This window comes from Cyanistes caeruleus, chromosome 21 (assembly GCF_971803275.1).
Source record: "Cyanistes caeruleus chromosome 21, bCyaCae1.hap1.1, whole genome shotgun sequence".
In the NCBI taxonomy this organism is placed as follows: domain Eukaryota; kingdom Metazoa; phylum Chordata; class Aves; order Passeriformes; family Paridae; genus Cyanistes; species Cyanistes caeruleus.
This window is the reverse complement of record NC_141721.1, coordinates 5083585-5100579: the sequence shown is the minus strand read 5'-3', so window position 1 is coordinate 5100579 and position 16995 is coordinate 5083585. Positions and strand designations below refer to the sequence as shown.

Here is a 16995-nt window from a genome sequence, read left to right as displayed (position 1 = left end):
CACTGTTAAAAAAAAAAATTAATACAGACACTATGCAGAGAAAACAAATGCCTGGTGACAACATGTTACATTATTAACCTCACATTTTACACTCAATATAATCTAGCAGAATCTTGTTTGTTTTCACGACAGAAGGCTGTAATTTGATAAGAGGTTTGACAAACTGTAAGTTTAGTTAGATTAACCAGATACCATTCCCCAAACAAACCACAGAGGAAATTTCTCAGTGTTACAATAATTTGTACTCCAATTTCCTTATGAAAATTGAAAGCTTGTAACTTGGAGGTAATGCTCCTCTCACTCCCTGTTTTGTAAGGTGTAGCTCAGCCAGGAGGAGATGTCACTCTCAATCTACAGGAAACCACCACAACCCTCAGTATTAGGTTGTCAGTTTGCATAAACAAGTCTATTTTGAAGCTGCAAAAATCCAGTCACACACTATAGACTTTGATGAAAAATAATCAGCAATGCTGCACATTTAAGACTTCATTCTGGATAAAAACTGGCACGTTGATGCGCAACTTAATGAAAGCAGGGATACAAGTTTCAGTTGTAATAAAAAAAATCATTTCCGAAAAATGCACTTTATTTCCTCTATTCTGCCTTTATGAAGGGTTCATCAGCATCTGGCATACATTATCTTTGTCTCAACATATGACACTTACACTTTCATCAACCAGTTCTACGGAAAAGAGCTTTCCTTCACCACGGGAGTTGCTCCACGTGCGGATCTGACCTTTTTGGGTAACACGAGCACAAATGGTCCACCTGAAATCATGCAAGAAATCACTGTTCTGCATCTCTTTAAAGAAGAGATTGACTTGACAAACCTTTGGAACTGGAACTGGCTTAAAAGCCAGAATCTTCCCACTGCACCTCGGCAACTCTTTCCGATGCTTTCTGTTTTAATGGCCTAGACCATTAAAGACAGAAAGTTGTGGAGAAGGCAACAAAGCAGCCATAAAGCATCCAGTATGATAATAATCCTTCTGCACAGAAGCAGACCTCAAATCTTTTACTCTTCTAGGGTACATTTCTCACACAGCAGTTTGCCTGCTCTGAAAAGCCACGCCAGAACTCAAGAGCTCAATTATAGGATTCGCATTTAACTTGGGTAATCAAATCAGTTTGCATAACTTAAAAATGTCATTCACTAAATAATTACATCCTCATGCTTTTCAACAGCTCAGTAGCCGAAGTGAATAGCTTACTGAGCTGTTTTGTCATTAAGTTACCAAAAAGAAGGTTGCTTTAGGAAAAAAAAAAAAAAAACACAGACAAGTCAATCGATTTTCAACTAAAATATTAAAAACCTATCAAGCTCAGCAGGGCAGCTGCACCAAGACAATGGCAAGGCAAATCTCAGATTGTTAAAGAGTGTTGATGCAATTTAAAAAGATAAAAAAAAGGAAGAAAAGAACACCCTTCCCCACAGAATGAAAAAAAAAAAAAAAAGCAGAAAACTAAACCCTGAAAAAAACCCCCAAACAACAATGAGAAAACAAAACCCTAAAAAACCAAAACAAAGCCCACTAGTGTTTCTATGGAAGGTTTTTTGCTTGTTTCTCTGGGTGGTTTTCTGTTTGTTGTTGGGTTGGTTTGATTGAACTTAACCAATGAAGTCCAAAGAACTCAATGAATTATTTGACAGAGACTGACACACAGAAAAACAAAACATAGCTATTGTTCCTTCATGCCTGTGACATGAACAAGGCCTGGCAAACCACAAGAACTCACTTGGACTGGTATGGATTCAAGCTGGCAATTGGCACCACTTTGACCTGAGATCCCCCAGGTGTCTTCACAGCACTGGGAGCACTTGGTTTTCCAAACTGGTTGGAGGGAGCATGGTACTTGGGAGCAGCAGGACCTTCCAAAAACCACAACAGAGCAGAGAGGATTTCAGCCTTGCACACAAAAATCAGGTTAAAACAAACTCATGGTGCAGAACTTTCCCACCACACCATGGGGAGCCACACAGGGCAAAGTTCCAGGAACACTGGAGCTCCCTGCACCATGTGGACACCACAGAGGGGCTTGAAGTTTGTTGCATCCTATCTGCTCTTGGTCACAAGTGTTTTCTAGGCTGCAAAATGCTGCAGAAGAGACACTCTCAGACCTTTTAGAGTGCTTGCACTGAAGTGGAGATGTGTCCAGAGTCAACCACTTGAACACAGTTTAAGTGGCAAACAACTGTTTAGCAGTAAATTCTCTAAAATAACAGAATCACAGGGTGGTTAGGGTTGGAAGGCACTCATTCCAATCCCCTGCTAAGGACAGGAACACCTTCCACAAACAACCTTACCATCCAATACAGCCTCAAACACTCCCAGAGATGGGAAGTGTTAGATCAAGACACCACTTGGGGAAACAACTAAGGAAAAATACCCCACAAATAGTTTTTTGACATAAAGTAATACTGCTAATTCTAAACTCAATCTTGTCAATGTATATGCAAAAAACTCTCGTGATCAGCTTTAGGCAAGGAAGGAGAAGCTTGTTTTCTGTTGCAAGTTTCTAAGCAAATGTCAAAATTTTACTATTTAAAAATCCTTCCCAAACACAGGGGTAAAGAATACAGACAAGTTAAAGCGGCACCAAGAATTAGGATTGACAACTTCTAAGCTCAAAAAAAAAAAAAAGTCTACAGCCTGACATTTAAATTGACTGCATCTTTCAGTATCTCACTGAAATCTTGATCAAAAAACCACGTTTCTAGATGTACTATCAAATAATTTCAGTGCATCACCTAAAATGTTTGGCCTCTATCTCAGCATTGGTAACAAACACAGTTGGTGGCCAGCTCCAAACTGCAGCCCAATTTGGGTGTCCACAGATCTGTTCCAAGAATGCAGTGTAAACTGAATAAAGTTGGGGTTTTTGGGCTTTTTGTTTTCCCCTTTTATAAACAAGTATAGAGCTCTCTTAAGAGAATTCACCTTGTCAAACTATGGGTTACTCCTCAATGAGAGTTTCTTGTGCAACACCATTAGTGGAAGGATTTTATTTAAACTGAAGCTGTAGTTTCTCACTGATCACATACCAGAATTTCTGCTCAGGATGACTCTTACCTGCTCCAGACAAATTGCCATTTTGTTGCTGTGGTCTGCTGGGTGCTGGGTTTCCTGCTGGAGCTGCAGAACGTTGACCCTGTCCTGGTAATTAAAATGGAAAGAGACCATAGAGTAGGAGCACAGTAATTAAAAGTACCCTTTTAGGAAATAAGACTTGCATGCAAAAAAAAATATAATTAAAACCATAAAAAATTACATTAAAAATATAATTAAAACATGCTAAAATCCAGGTATTTAAGACACAGGAACAGCAAGCTATCTGTTGAACATTACCATGAAGGAATTCCAGTCAGATCTCTTTCCTCAAGCAACTGCTTTCTACTTGGAAAGAACTCAGGGCTGATGGTGATTTAAAAGGACAGCCCTGAAGTAATCTTGACAACTTTTCAGTGTTTATCAGCTGCTATTGCTCTGACAGGTAGTTTCTGCTCCTACCTAACAGCTAAGATAAAAAAACTGTAGAGAATTCTGTCTCATCAGTGAGAAAGGGCCAAAAATCCACTGGGTAAAGTCAAATCTGAAGTTAACCCAAGACAAAGAAAACACCTGCTGCATTTTATTTCTGAAATATGATGATGTTTAATGTGGGGGTGATGGAGTCATCACTTCAGAATTCACCAGTGCCCCTCATGGCACACAGCAGTAAATTGCTTAGGGAGCAAAGTGATGCCATGGTAAGAAAAAAGTGTCCATTTTTTTAATAAGATTTCAGGGCTTTTACTTTGTTTAAATTAATGATAAATTACAAGGGCAAGAGCAGACAGACATATCTAAAATAAAAGTCCATTAAAAGACTAATTTACCATTAAAAAATCTGAATTCCTTTACAATATAATTTGCCTCTAGATGAGAAAATACCCAACATTTTTGTCGTTTTGGACACAACTAATCATTAAAAGTCTTGCTTTGGAGGGAGACCTAGGCCTGAGCAGGCAAAACCCCTGTGATTTGGGGTGTGAGGAGGAAGAGGGGCAGAGAAAGTGAAAAAGAAGGTAAGACCAAGCCTATAGAGCACCACGAGGAACAAAAGCAGAGAATCCTAGGACAGAGGGACGGCACCGAACTACAGGAAAGGAGAAGCAACAACACCACAAGGAGACCCCAATGTGGTGTTGCCTGATGTGTTCCAGAGTTAACCCTCTGGTTATTTTTAATCCAAAATCCAGGTCCTTGCACAAACCCCAATCTGCTCCTCTAAGTTGCCGCAGCAGTCACATCGGTGAACTGGTGACAGTCTCCCTGGCAACGGTGTGACGTCAGACAGCAAAATGTGTATTTGCTGCAGGTTCCACTAGATGGAGGAGCCAGGTCTCCCCCTTGCTCAGTGGCCTCAGGTGCTCAGAGGGTCAGCATCCACACCCAAATTCATTTTGTGCAAAGGAAGGTGGAAAAAAACCCAACAAGACGCATTAAGAGGAAAATATGTCTGGTCAGGGGAGGAATATTCAGGAAGAACAGAATGTGGGTATGAGGCAGCAAGAGGTTTCCTTATTACTTTTGTTCCAAATATGGTTTTTTCTGTAGGAATTTGTGATTAAAAAAACAAAAAAAAACCACTGAAAACCAAACCAAAGACCACCACATCCATTGGAACACGTGTGAGTTATGAAACACAAATTCACATTTTAATGGCTGCCTACCCACAGCCAAGTGTTTCTCAACAGAGTAAGAATAAATTCACACATCTGTGCATGTGTTCAAATACAGAAGTAGCAGAAATATCTCTCCAATTTTCTCGCTTGGAGAGCCTAGGGACTCCTAAACTGTGATTTTTGGTGGCTGGTGGCCTACAGATCACTTAAAGTGCTCAGAAAACCGAGGAGGCTGCCTGGTTTTTGCTGTTAGTTTTTATTAGCAGGAGGTGAAAAAAAACAGCTGAAATACCTGCTGGTATTTTTGCTGTATGTGGTGGGTGAGGCAAACCCAAGACCTTTGCCTGCAGCTGCCCCACAGCCCACTCAAAGGCAATAACTGTGGAACAGGAGCCCTCAGCTTCCAATAATTTGTCACCAAGAGGTTTTGCCACAGAACCATGACACAAGACCTGCCCCAGAAATGAGCAGCAGGGAAGGGAGAGAAGGGAAAAAAACCCACACTTTGAAACAACACACACCTAAATCACAGCAGTGGGAAGGGCCAGAATAAGGAGTTCAAGTGAATGTGTAAGTTCATAAACATTTCAACATGGGAAGATTAATGACAGAAGTTAAACATAAGTAGAAAGTCATTGTCATAGTGAAAAGAAAGTCCAGCATCAGAGTAATTTGAATGAGATTAACGACAGTAATAACACAAGCATCCAGTCTTCAACAAGAACTAAACTGCTCAGTCTTAATTTTCAATACTATTATGAGAGGCTGCCTGAAAAGTTTTTATGATTTGTAATAAGAAGATTGTGTCTCCAGCTTCCTTGTTAGGCAGATTAACCACCTACTGCTCCCATGTAAAGTGGCCAAAAGCCAGCTTCTCACCCCCCTGGGTCCCACTGTGCTATTACAGTCTGAGAAAGAATATTCCTTAATCCCAGGTCTGGCAGTCTGATATCTGTATTTCAAGGAAAACCAAAAGTAGGGCTAAAAGATACATTTTTAAAATACCAGAACCTTTTTTTTTTTTTTAATGGAAACCACTGAGTACATTTAAGATGCTCATTTTGCTCATTAGCTGAGTGGCCCTCAAAAATACAATTTCTTAATATATACAGGAATTTTGAGAATTTGCAACTTGAAATACAAACCTCTGCCATTTCATCAAGGCCTCCATGACAAATCTTGCAGCCTGCAGAGCAGCAGGGCTAGGTTAAGCTTACCTAATCTAAACTATTACCATCTTCTGTATCAGAAACCTTATTTAGTATCAAATAAAAGGGTATGAAGTTGTCAGAATAAGATCAGTGCTAAAATGAAATACACATCACATCCTATTTGGCATCTTTCATCTAGTGCAAGCCCACACATATTATGACCACAGACCTGTAACATCTCCAAAAGAGTTTAGATTTGAAACCTTCGCTGCAGAGTATTTTTGTAAGTCCAAATGAAGAACACAACTTTGATCAAAGTAATGGTAATTTTACCAGAATTTATAGTTAAAGGTATATTTTCAGCTCAGTTCTGTCAGATACCACGTTCTCAGTGGTTTCTAAGCAACAATATAACTGAAAAACACTATAGTTCACAAGCTCTTGTATCACACAAGCAGGGAAATGGGAGAAAGGCACAAAACAGTCTGCTCAGTAGCTATTCTGAAAGTCTTGGTCTCTACAGCAACTGTGGGATTAAACCATAAAATCTGAGATGTCAACACATTTTTTAAACAGCAATTAGCTAAGTAACTATCAAAGGAACAAAGGATTCTTTAGGCTCATTTAACAAACGCCCCTCTTAATTCCCTTGGAAAAAGTTAATGAAGAAAGATGTCTTTGACTTTGCAACAGAATAGATTTTTAACCAGAAGAGCAATGTACCTACCACCACTATTTGTCCAAACTATTCTACAGAAAACTCCTGCCACTAATGTGTGGTCCCTCAGTAATAAAAATATATTAGTTCACTTCTCTCAGGATAAAAAAAAATCTTCTTGAAGAGCTGTTTGCTATTAAATTCCAGCCATTATCTGTGTATACATCACTGACAGAGCTGTTCAAATATTTTCTTTAAGTGCTTATTATTCTCCCTCCTTTTTAAAAGATCAGAATTGGAAGAGCAGAACAGACTTTTGAACGTTCTCGGAGGGAAAAATGTTTTAATTAAAAAAAAAAACAAAACACAATTGCATGAGAACTGCAAGCTCAGCACATAAAAGTGAAGATAGTTATTTATGCAACATGATGGATCCAAATAGATTCATGGCAGGTCAGATTAAGGTCCACCCAGTGCCTCAATCCTTTTTCAGCTGGGCATGGTAGGAATGGGTGCTTAGGGAATTCTGTGCTCTCCTTGTTTTCATACCAGTCTCCCATCTATGTACTTGGAACAATCTAAGTTTTAGTGCTTCCTGCACCTAACATTCATGCAGAGGATGTATTGTTATGTTTAACAGCCTTTAATGGATTTCTCTTTCACATCTAATTGCTTTTTGAACCTGTGCCAATTTTTGGCACCTACCTCCACAAGTTCCATAATTTAACTATGCAGTTTAGGGGTGTGGTGCAGCCTTTGTTTTACAACCACTGCCTGACAACATGAGAGCTAAAGAGCATCAAATGAACATAGAAAAGAGAGAGAGAGAGATATTCATCATTCTTTATTCATCCCCTCCACGCCATCTTAGACTTTTACAGATCATTATTCCATCTTCCTCCTCCTGTTTCTTTCCAGACAGGAGAAATTAGAATCTATTTGATTACTCATTATGAGGAGACATAAAATAGCTTCCGCTTACTTACTGGAAATCGAGGTAGAGACCACTCACTACAATAAAAACCTGTCAAGGTTATAAAGTATGGATACTCCAAATACCATGGAGAGACTCAAACTTCAGCCATGGTGCAGAGTTTATTAAAATAGGAACAAACCCCAGTTTGTGTGACACAAACAAAAAGGATTTCCAAGATCTGGACATCACTATTTCAGGCACAAAAAAAAAAAAAAAACAACAAACCCTGAACATGTCTGACTGCTTTTTTTTTCAAGTGAAAGAGAGAAGCTGAAAGGCTCTCTGAGCTGACAGAAAAATATTTGTTTACAGATACTCACCTTCATTGTACGGCTGGGGATTGCCAATAGGCCCACCAACCTGATCAGCAGTTTGCAGGACGTTTACATCCATCAGGATAACCACTCTCCTACAACACAGAACAGACAGCAAATAAAGACTTTCTCTCCCTCTGCAGCTCCCATCTCTGAATATCCTTTGCAGCAGGTGAGAAAACCAAGCATTAAGAGGCTGATTCTTTGGATGAAGGATCTGGGAGACAAAAGCTCTCCAATGTCAACTAAGCCCTCTCTAGAGGGACAAGTAAGCTTGAAAAAATATCACACTGCATCAAGGACAGGTGAAGGCAGGCTGAACAGGCACCAAAAATAGCTTGGGAAACCACTGTGTTTTAAAAGGAGCAAAACCATACCAGGTTTTTATTCCCTGCCTCAAAAGTTGTTTTCTTCTTCCCAGAATGAAAAGAATCCAAACCTCAGTTCACATCCTGTGAGATATATACTTAGCTTTTCTGTAATACTTTCACCTGGATCCCTTCTCATTTTGCCATTGTCATTCCCCTCAAAATTCCCTCCTATCCTATTTCCTCAGATTTTAATAAAAGACCAGATTCCACAACACCTAAGTAAGAAGGTATCTTTATAGTTTCTTTTCAACAGCAAATAATTTTAAGGAAGCTCTATACAAATATTTGGAGTATTCCAGCTGGAGTTGGAGTATTGCAGCTGGAAACTTTGTATTACTAAATCACTGTACAGATACATCTGATCCCACCAGAGTTATATTCTGCAATTTATTTCTTCTGTTACGGGTGCTGTGGACTTTCCCTCTCGCACCCTAAAGCCTGAGTATTTCCAGGTAATCCCAACCAAAAGCACTTGGCCTCTGCTTAGTCACAAAGCACAGAGCCCCCACTAGCACAGCTGCCTTTCTGTAGGGCTGTACTTAAAGATTAACACAAATACCTTCCATCTTTCAGGCTGTTGACAATGAATCTGTTAACCTGGCAAACACACCGGGCTGACAAACGTTCGTCTTCCACCAGGGAGTTCAGCTGTGTTGCCAGCATGAATGCTGCAGGAAAAGGAAAATATTGGAACAATTCCCAATGCCAGCTTCAAAAGGAGCTGCCATGGCTGGCCACACCTTTTTCAGCTAGTCAGGTATTGCACTGGATCTACAACTTGGCAAAGAAAACTGCTAAGAAATCACTAAAACTGACCAGAAACTATACTGTATTTATTCCTCAAACTCCAGAGTGCAGTATATCTAGAATGACTGTACATCAAAGAACTGAGAAGAAGATGAAGCTAAATTATTTTAAAATCAATGTTACATGCATAGGTTTCTATATTTTCATTATACCCTGCAGCAAGGGTATAATATATATATATTTCAAGGGTATATTTCACCAAGTTCCAAAAGTCAAAGATTTCACCTAAATGACAAAATGCAGTTGCATGCTGCAGAGCCTGTGGCCCAGCATGGCCTATGTTCTCCTTCAATATCCATTTCAGTCACCAGATCAGGAATTTTAACACCCTTAGCATCTCCATGTTTAGAAAAACCTCTCTGCAGCTTGTCATACTCACAGGAGAGGGTGTTCACCCCATCACTCATCAGCACTCGGTAACGTGGAGGCCCAGTTCCTGTGGCAATAGCCCGTGTATTCTGCAGGGGAGGAAAAAAAAAAAGGCTGTCAGTTCACATTTGTTCAGAAACTTTTCAAAAACAGAAAGTGAAACCAACAACAAGCGACTCATCTATTCGGCTCTTTTGAACGCTAATATCAACGGCATAGCCCAAGCAATGCATAACAAAATTAGGAGAACTAAAAGTAGAGCAGCCTTGCTCGGCTTCTCTGCAGAGGAAGTCTGGCTGCACTCAGGACCCCACATGCAGTCACCGAGGGGCTGCCACACGAGGGAAGGGACAGTACTCACGATGACTTGCAGCACGGGCTTGGAGACTTCCTCCCCTTGCATTATGGCCTGGAGAAATGAAAGAGACGCTCAGAAAATTGCCACGGCCTCGCTGGGGATGGCCTCGCCACCCACAGTGACAGAACCACAGAATCAATGAGCTTGGACGTCTGAGATCATCGGGCCCGACCTAGGAAGGGTTCTAGCCAAGGAGTTGAGGAGTTGAGGACGAATTGCCGTGGAAGAGCCAGGGGCGCGGGTGTGGCCGCCACCGCTGACCCCGGAGCAGCCCCCGGGACCAGGCCCCGCTCCGGGCCTGCTTCTCCCCTCGGGACCGGGCCGGACCTGGTGCCCAGGCCCGGCTTTCACCTCCCACCCTGACCGGGACCAGGTCCATCCCAGCCCGCCCCGAGCCGCTCACCGCGATGGCCCCCTCGCTCAGCCGCACGCTCATAGTGCCGCGTCCGCCGCTGCCGCCAAATTCTCCCGCTGCCGCCAAATCCTCCCGCCGCCGCTGCCGCCACCGCCTCCTTCCGCTCCCGCCGTACGTCCCGCCGTGCGCCTCCGGCAGCACCGCGCTTCTATTGGCTGCCCGGCGCTGTACGGCGGAAGTGTCCCCGTGTTCCGTACAGGGACGCTGATGGGCGCCGCCATGGCGGTGGCGGCGCTGGCGGTGGCGCGGCGGCGGTGATGGCGCTGCCGGTGGCGGAGTGGCAGGGCCGCACCGCCCGGCTCTGGGCCGCGCTGGAGCCGGCGCTGCGGGAGAGGCTGGCGGCGGCTTCGCTTCGCGATGCGGTGCGGTTGGGTTGTGACGTGCTCCGGTGAGCCGCGGCTGGGGCGGGTCCGGCGCAGGGTAGCGAGGGGGAGTGGGGGACTGGAGCATCTCTCTTAATGCGTGTAAACAAAGAAGGGGGTGTTAAAGGATGGACTAGGCTCTGCTCGGTGGAACCGAGCAATAGGACACGGGGCAACGGGCAGAAAGTGATGCCGGGGAAATTCCATCTGGATAAAATTCCACCTTTCTACCTGACAGGAGGTTGGAAGTCGGCCTCGCCTCCCAGGCTGCTGGCGATAGGACGTAAAGACATAGACTTAAACTTCACTTGGGAAGGGTTGGGTTGGACATTAGCAAGAATTTCTTCGCAGAAAGGGTGGTTAGAGCTGGAATGGGCTGTCCAGGGAGGTGGAGAAGCAAACATTGGACTTGGCATTCAGTGTCATGGTCTGGTTGACAAACTGGGGATCCGTCACAGGCTGGACTCCACCTCAGAGATCTTTTCCAACTTAATTGAGCCTGTGATTCTGTGAATATGAGGAGGAACTTCCCGTGCAGTGACCACGCACTGGCACAGATTGAGAGTGGGGATATCTCGCTGGAGATATTCCAGAACCTTCTGGACACAATCCTGTGCCACGAGAATCATCCTGTTGGAGCAGGGAGGCTGGACCACACAACTCCAAAGTGATTCTTTGGTGCTGGCCCCGTGTCCCACAGGAGCGAGGAGGAGGAGGAGGCAGCCCTGCTGCGGTTGTGCCTGCAGGCACGCACGGACAAGCAGCCGGAGGCCGCGGGCTGGTACCGGGAGCAGGGAAACCGGGAATTCAAGCGGGGCCGGTACCAGGCTGCCCTGAGGCTTTACTCCAAGGTAGGAGTGACATGAGAGGATCTCAGGGAAGGGGTCCCACAGCGCCTCACAGCCAAAGGGATCCCCTGAGGGGATCCCCGAGAGAGGATCCCTCATGGTTGAAGGGCTCCTGTGCGGGGCGAGGAGCAGCTCCCGTGAGGGGATCCTGCAGGCCCTGCTGAGCGGCTCCCGTGAGGGGATCCTGCAGGCCCTGCTGAGCGGCTCCCGTGAGGGGATCCTGCAGGCCCTGCTGAGCGGCTCCCGTGAGGGGATCCTGCAGGCCCTGCTGAGCGGCTCCCGTGAGGGGATCCTGCAGGCCCTGCTGAGCGGCTCCCGTGAGGGGATCCTGCAGGCCCTGCTGAGCGGCTCCTGTGAGGGATGCCCCGAGGCAGCAGCACTTCTCTGGTCTCTGCAGGCAGCATCCCACGAGCTCCCTGGGAGCCCCGAGGTGTCCGTGTGCTTTGCCAACCGCTCGGCCGCCCTCTTCCACCTGGGACACTTTGAGGTAAGTGGGGCCAGGGCAGCACCCACCCCACAAGGTCCTGGGTGCCCCTGAGGTGTTTCATTGTCACAACAAGAGACAGCAGTTCAGATGTGCTTCCCAAGCTGTGCTTAAAGCATCCATAACTCAATTTCCTGAAGGGCTCCTACTTTGTTCCCGTGTCAGGATGCATTATTTGGGCAGCAGGTTGGTTATGCACGTGGAATTTGCTGATTAACACACAGAATTCTCCATGAGACTGTTTTAAGTGGAATGAAAGAGCACAAGCTGGTTTTCAAGCCCACTTAAAAGGCCTTATCTTTGTTCCTAGGTTTGTTTGGAAGATATTGCCAGGGCTGAAAGCCATGGCTATCCAGACAGGCTGCTGCCCAAGGTCCTGCTGCGGAAAGCTGAGTGTCTGCTGTGCCTGGAGAGGTTACAGGATGCACAGGATATCCTCAGTGTGCTGGAGAGTAAAATTGCTCTAGATGGGGTCATGACTACACACCTGACTCGACTAAAAAAGTTAAGTCAGCTGAAGGTTAAATTAGGTGAGAAAGAGAGGTGTCCAGAGCCTGCACGAGAAGAACATGGTGGCATTCAAGGGAAGCCAGAGATCTGGGAAGAGAACAGCAGAATTTCAGGTGCATCTTCATCTCTGAGCCTGAGTTTTGATGCAGAGAGAGGACGTCACTTGGTGGCCTCCCAAGACATCGTGCCAGGACAGAGCCTGGTGAAAGAGGAGGCCTTTGTGAGTGTGCTGTGCCCCGGGGAGAGCCTTCCTCTGCAGGATGGTGCTACAGCGTGGGACACTCGAGCCACCAACGCAGATCTTTACTGCCACCGCTGTCTGAGGCAGCTCCTGGCCTCAGTGCCGTGTCATGGCTGCAGTTACGCCAAGTATTGCAGCCAGGACTGTGCAGACATGGCATGGCAGCAGTACCACAGGACAGAGTGTTCCCTGGGAGCGCTGCTCCTCACACTGGGGGTCTTCTGCCACGTGGCCTTGAGGACTGTCCTGCTGGCAGGGTTTGCAGAGGTTAGCAGGCTGGTGGCATGGTCCCACTGTGGGGACAAGAACCTTCAGAACCCTGAGGCAAGATGCAAACCTCTCAGTGAGGCAGCAGATTCAGGAGCTGATAGCAGAGGTATCCCTGGCTGTGGCAGCAATGGTTGGTACCAGAGTTCTTACCAAGCTCTGTTCCACCTTTTGCCTCACACTGAGCAGCACAGCCCTGAGCACAAGTTCCTCTGCACACTCAGTGTGGTAGCTATATGCAAACAGCTGCAAGCAGCTGGCCTGGAGGCTGCTGTGTTGAATCAGGAATCGCCTCAGCAGCGGTCCAAAACAAAGACGTGTGAAAAAACCTCAGATGAATTGTCCCCAGAGCTGAAGACTGTGGCAGAAGCAATGCTGAGGCACGTGTTGCAGCTGCAGTGTAATGCACAAGCAATCACTGTAATGCAGGAGCTGGGTAAGATGAAACCAAATTAAAACAATTAATAAATTCTGTTGTCACAGAATGGTTGGGGTTGGAAGGGACCTCTGAAGATGATTCAGTCTAAATCCCCTGCCCAGGCTGGGTCACCTGGAGCAGGCGACACAGGAACATGTCCAGGTGGGTTTGGAACATCTCTAGACCTCCCTGGACAGCCTGTTGCAGTGCTCTGCCACCCTCACTGGTTTTCCTCATGTTGAGGTGGAGCTTCTTGTTTAATTTGTGGCCATTACTCCTTAACCTGGCACCACAGAAAAGAGTCCATCACCATTCTCTGACACCTGTATTTGTATATGTATTGATGAGATCCCTTCTCAGTCTTGTCCAGACTAACCAAGCTCCCTCAGTCTCATAAGAGAGATGCCCCAGACCCCTCATCATCTCTGTGGCCTCCACTGGACCCTCTCCAGTAGGTCCTCTTTCCTGTCCTGAGGAGCCCAGGACTGTCCTCTTTTTGCCCATTTTCTTGTGTGAAGAGATTGAATTATCAGCTGTAAAAGGCTCCCATTGCAGATGGAAATGACTTGTTTAAAATTTAATGGCCTGTCCCATGCTGGCTTGTTCCTTGGTGCACATGCAGAGCGTGTTTAGCTGTTATTTATTGCAGCAATATACCAGGAACCTTTCTGCTGCTGCCTGCGATCGGTCACAGTGCTCATTGCAGAAATTGTGTGGGTTTGTGAGTATTCAATCTCAACCTGCTTGGTTTTCCTCTGTCTTCAGGGCCTGGAGATGGGGCTGTTGTAGATAAGAAGCCTGTGAGGCTGGCAACAGCTTTCTTCCCTGTCCTCAGCCTCCTGAACCACTCGTGCTGCCCCAATACCAGCGTGTCATTCAGTGGGACAGCTGCCACTGTCAGGGCATCACAGCCAATCTCAAGTGGCCAAGAGGTTTTGCATTGCTATGGTAAGCCCTAAATCTGTGTTTGTGTCAAGGCACAGACATCATTCACCTCTCCTTATCATGCCATCATGATGGCAATTTATACCATAATTCTCATATAATTCTCATCTAATGTTGCCAGAGTCTCTGTTTAGCAGCCTTGATCAACATTTCATCTCTTAAGCCCACCATTTGATTTTCTGTCTCCAGTTGTGTCCTCCCCAAAATATACCTAGTCTCAGTTGTAACTAAAGTCCATTTATTCTGATATTAAGAACTGTAGCTGTTGAGAGATCTCTACCCTTGCCATCCTCTGCAGGGCCTCACTGGTGTAGGATGAGGGTTGCTGAGAGACAGCAGCTTCTCCATCAGTATTTCTTCAAGTGTCGTTGCCGGGCTTGCCTCGAGGAGTTAGAGTCTGGTGTCAAGAGTGTGGTGTCCATCAGAAATTCATTCTGCTGTCCCACATGCCAGGCCCAAATGCAGGTAATTCTCCATAGTTATGGTTGTGCAACTTCCTGGGGTGTGTAAGGTTTGGGTCTGGGAGAGCCAGGAGGTGAAGACCTCACTTTGATCCCTGCTCAGAAGCCAAAAGCTCCTGTTGAGTCTAGACAGCATCTCACTGTTTCTCATAAAATCAAATAAACTGATAACAATTTATGAAAAAATCACTTTGTTTGATTAATACAACTGAGGAACAATTTAGCATCTCTATAACCCAGAGCTAATGCAGATGGAGGGTAAGCTTTTAGCTGAATGTGAGCTGGAATGATCACAAAGGATTTCTGCAGGGGGAAGAAGACACACTTTGCTGTTCAAACGAAGCTTGTGGAACCTCAGCCAGCAAAGATCACCTGTCTGGCCGTTTACAGGACCTTCAGCAACAAATCAAGAAAGCTTTAGACCTGCTGAGTGTTGGGAAGGCTGGTAAGGCTCAACTTTGTGCCCTGAGGTCAGGAGCTGAGGAGCCCAGGTCGGGACAGGAACCATGAGATGGCACTGTTGCTCATGCCATTGGGGCACTGTGACACGTGGCCTGGTGTCCCTGGGGACTTCAGCTGTAGATTTTTTATACCCCCTGATCTGTGTGTTAATCTAAGTCACATATTGTTCCATAGTAAAGTAATTAAATAAAAAGAAACCAAGGTAACATTGGAGTTGGCCATTCCAAGGCCTTATTTCCCTGGAGGTAGTTGAGCCAACACTGGGGTAGAATTAGCAGAGGTGCAGATGAAGTCAGTGCTGAATTCTAACCAAACCCCAGTCAGCTGTGTAACATGTACAGATGAGATTGGATTGATTTTATTTCATGGATCATGGAAAACTGGCGACTGACCACAGGGTGAATTTTACAACCTTTTTTTCTTTCTACAGATCAGGCTATCAAAATGCTCCTGAAGTGTCAGATAGATGCTGGAACCTTCTTGTCTCCAGAGCATTTGCTGATGGGAGAGCTGGAGGATCATCTGGCACAGGTCTATGCTACTCTTGGTATGGCATTGTCCTCTCACTATCCCATGTTTCCTGAACTTTGAATTTAACATGACTAGCTTTTTCTTGGACTGGCCCTCTCATTTTCTCCCTAGTTTTGGCAGCAGGGCTCTCAGGAGGACCAAACATGTGTTCCCAGCAGCCACTGAACAATACTGTGCTCTCATGTTATTTTAGATTCCCTGTCCTGATTCTGTGGACAGAGTTCACCACATTTTGATTAATTCTGTCAGATTCTTTGGGTGGCAGTAGGTCTAGGAAGTATTTATTAAGTTTTCATGTTTTGCTTTGTTTTTCCATCAGGGAAGTGGCAGGAAGCAGCCAGACACCTGAAGAAGAGTATTGAGGTTGTGGAAATGCACCATGGGCCATCAAGTGTAGAAGCAGGCCATGAACTTTTCAAGCTGGCACAAATCCTCTTCAATGGGTGAGTTTGGTTTCATCCTCTGTCCCTGCCCTGCACCACTCCTGTGTGTCTGACACAATATCAAGGCACCTTGAGGGTGTCTCACAGGACACAGGGCAGTCTAGCACAGGTACTCTTTTAGGAATCTGTTTCTCTCCTTTGTGCCTTTTTCTTCTCCCTGGCTCAATTTATTCACTGTCCAATTGTTTTATTCTGTCAACTCATCAGTCTTGGTGTTTATACCTCAGTTGTATAATGCTGCTGACTTCTCAAAGGAGAGAATGAAATCCTCTTGCTTTATTGGCAAGGAAATCCCCTGACTGCTTCTGAAAATCTCCTCACAACATCTCCCTTTAACCAAATTAATTTTAGCAGAAGCTGCAGTGATGAGGTAGTGGGTTCCTGTATACTCAAAGATAATGTTTTCTGGTTTTGTCCATCTCCTTACCTTTCCATCCCCCTCATCCTCCCTTTGTAGCTGAAGCAGATACAATTTTCCTGCTGCTGGAAGGCAGGGGAGGGTGGGATCTGTGGCCATGAACAGGTTTAGGTTTTTAGGGAGGGCTTGAAGGTTGTGTAAGTCAAGAAGCTGAATTAAGTATTTTGCATGCTCTGTTCTTATTATCTTCCTATTTCAGATTTGCAGTTTCTGAAGCTCTGAGCACGATTCAAAGAGCAGAGGGGATTTTGTCAGTGCACTTTGGTCCTCAGAGCGCTCAGATCCAGGAACTACAAGAGATGAAGGCCTGCCTGTCAGAGCTTCCCAGAAACATCCTTCAGAGGACTTAATTTCCCTGTCAAAGGAAGCTGCAATGTGATCTTTCATCAAAGCTAAGTGTCATGTGCTAAGGTAGTCATGTAGTACAAGCTGGAAAATCATGTGTAACAGCAACTTGAATGAAGCCTTGAAATGCTCTTTAGTGAGCCTGTTGTAAATAAAATGACCAATTCTAACGTGA

The 16995-nt window shown here is 45.2% G+C and overlaps 2 protein-coding genes across 3 annotated transcripts in view; one reads left to right on the top strand and one right to left on the bottom strand.

The window, feature by feature from the left end:
* RPA1 (replication protein A1) overlaps nucleotides 1-11305 on the bottom strand; it is a 23977-nt gene extending 12672 nt beyond the window's left edge. Inside the window, exons 1-8 of the mRNA XM_023939219.2 lie at nucleotides 10074-11305; nucleotides 9674-9721; nucleotides 9323-9401; nucleotides 8696-8804; nucleotides 7772-7860; nucleotides 3072-3155; nucleotides 1738-1870; nucleotides 666-768 (exon numbers count right to left, since the gene is read on the bottom strand). Of these exons, the coding sequence (XP_023794987.2) occupies nucleotides 666-768; nucleotides 1738-1870; nucleotides 3072-3155; nucleotides 7772-7860; nucleotides 8696-8804; nucleotides 9323-9401; nucleotides 9674-9721; nucleotides 10074-10535 (1107 nt within the window). The 5' untranslated portion in view covers nucleotides 10536-11305. The remainder of the gene's footprint in view (nucleotides 1-665; nucleotides 769-1737; nucleotides 1871-3071; nucleotides 3156-7771; nucleotides 7861-8695; nucleotides 8805-9322; nucleotides 9402-9673; nucleotides 9722-10073) is intronic.
* On the top strand, nucleotides 11260-16995 carry SMYD4 (SET and MYND domain containing 4). 2 transcript variants are annotated; one of them, XM_086859601.1, is made up of 9 exons: nucleotides 11260-11593; nucleotides 11630-11782; nucleotides 12090-13233; nucleotides 13981-14163; nucleotides 14459-14625; nucleotides 14931-15066; nucleotides 15514-15630; nucleotides 15934-16057; nucleotides 16675-16995. In XM_086859601.1, the coding sequence occupies exons 1-9, from the start codon at nucleotides 11393-11395 to the stop codon at nucleotides 16823-16825; spliced, it is 2376 nt and encodes a 791-aa protein (XP_086715727.1). In that variant the 5' UTR covers nucleotides 11260-11392; the 3' UTR covers nucleotides 16826-16995. The 2 variants fall into 2 exon arrangements, with proteins under 2 accessions (XP_086715727.1, XP_023795285.2); XM_023939517.2 differs by having other exon boundaries at nucleotides 11325-11782.

Bases quoted from the DNA above. Each gene is read 5' to 3' on its own strand.
- SMYD4 (XM_023939517.2), top strand. From the start codon at position 11,393: ATGGTTGAAGGGCTCCTGTGCGGGGCGAGGAGCAGCTCCCGTGAGGGG. The intron at 13,234-13,980 runs GTAAGATGAAAC...CTCTGTCTTCAG, and splicing joins CACTGTAATGCAGGAGCTGG to GGCCTGGAGATGGGGCTGTT. The intron at 15,631-15,933 runs GTATGGCATTGT...TTTTTCCATCAG, and splicing joins ACAGGTCTATGCTACTCTTG to GGAAGTGGCAGGAAGCAGCC.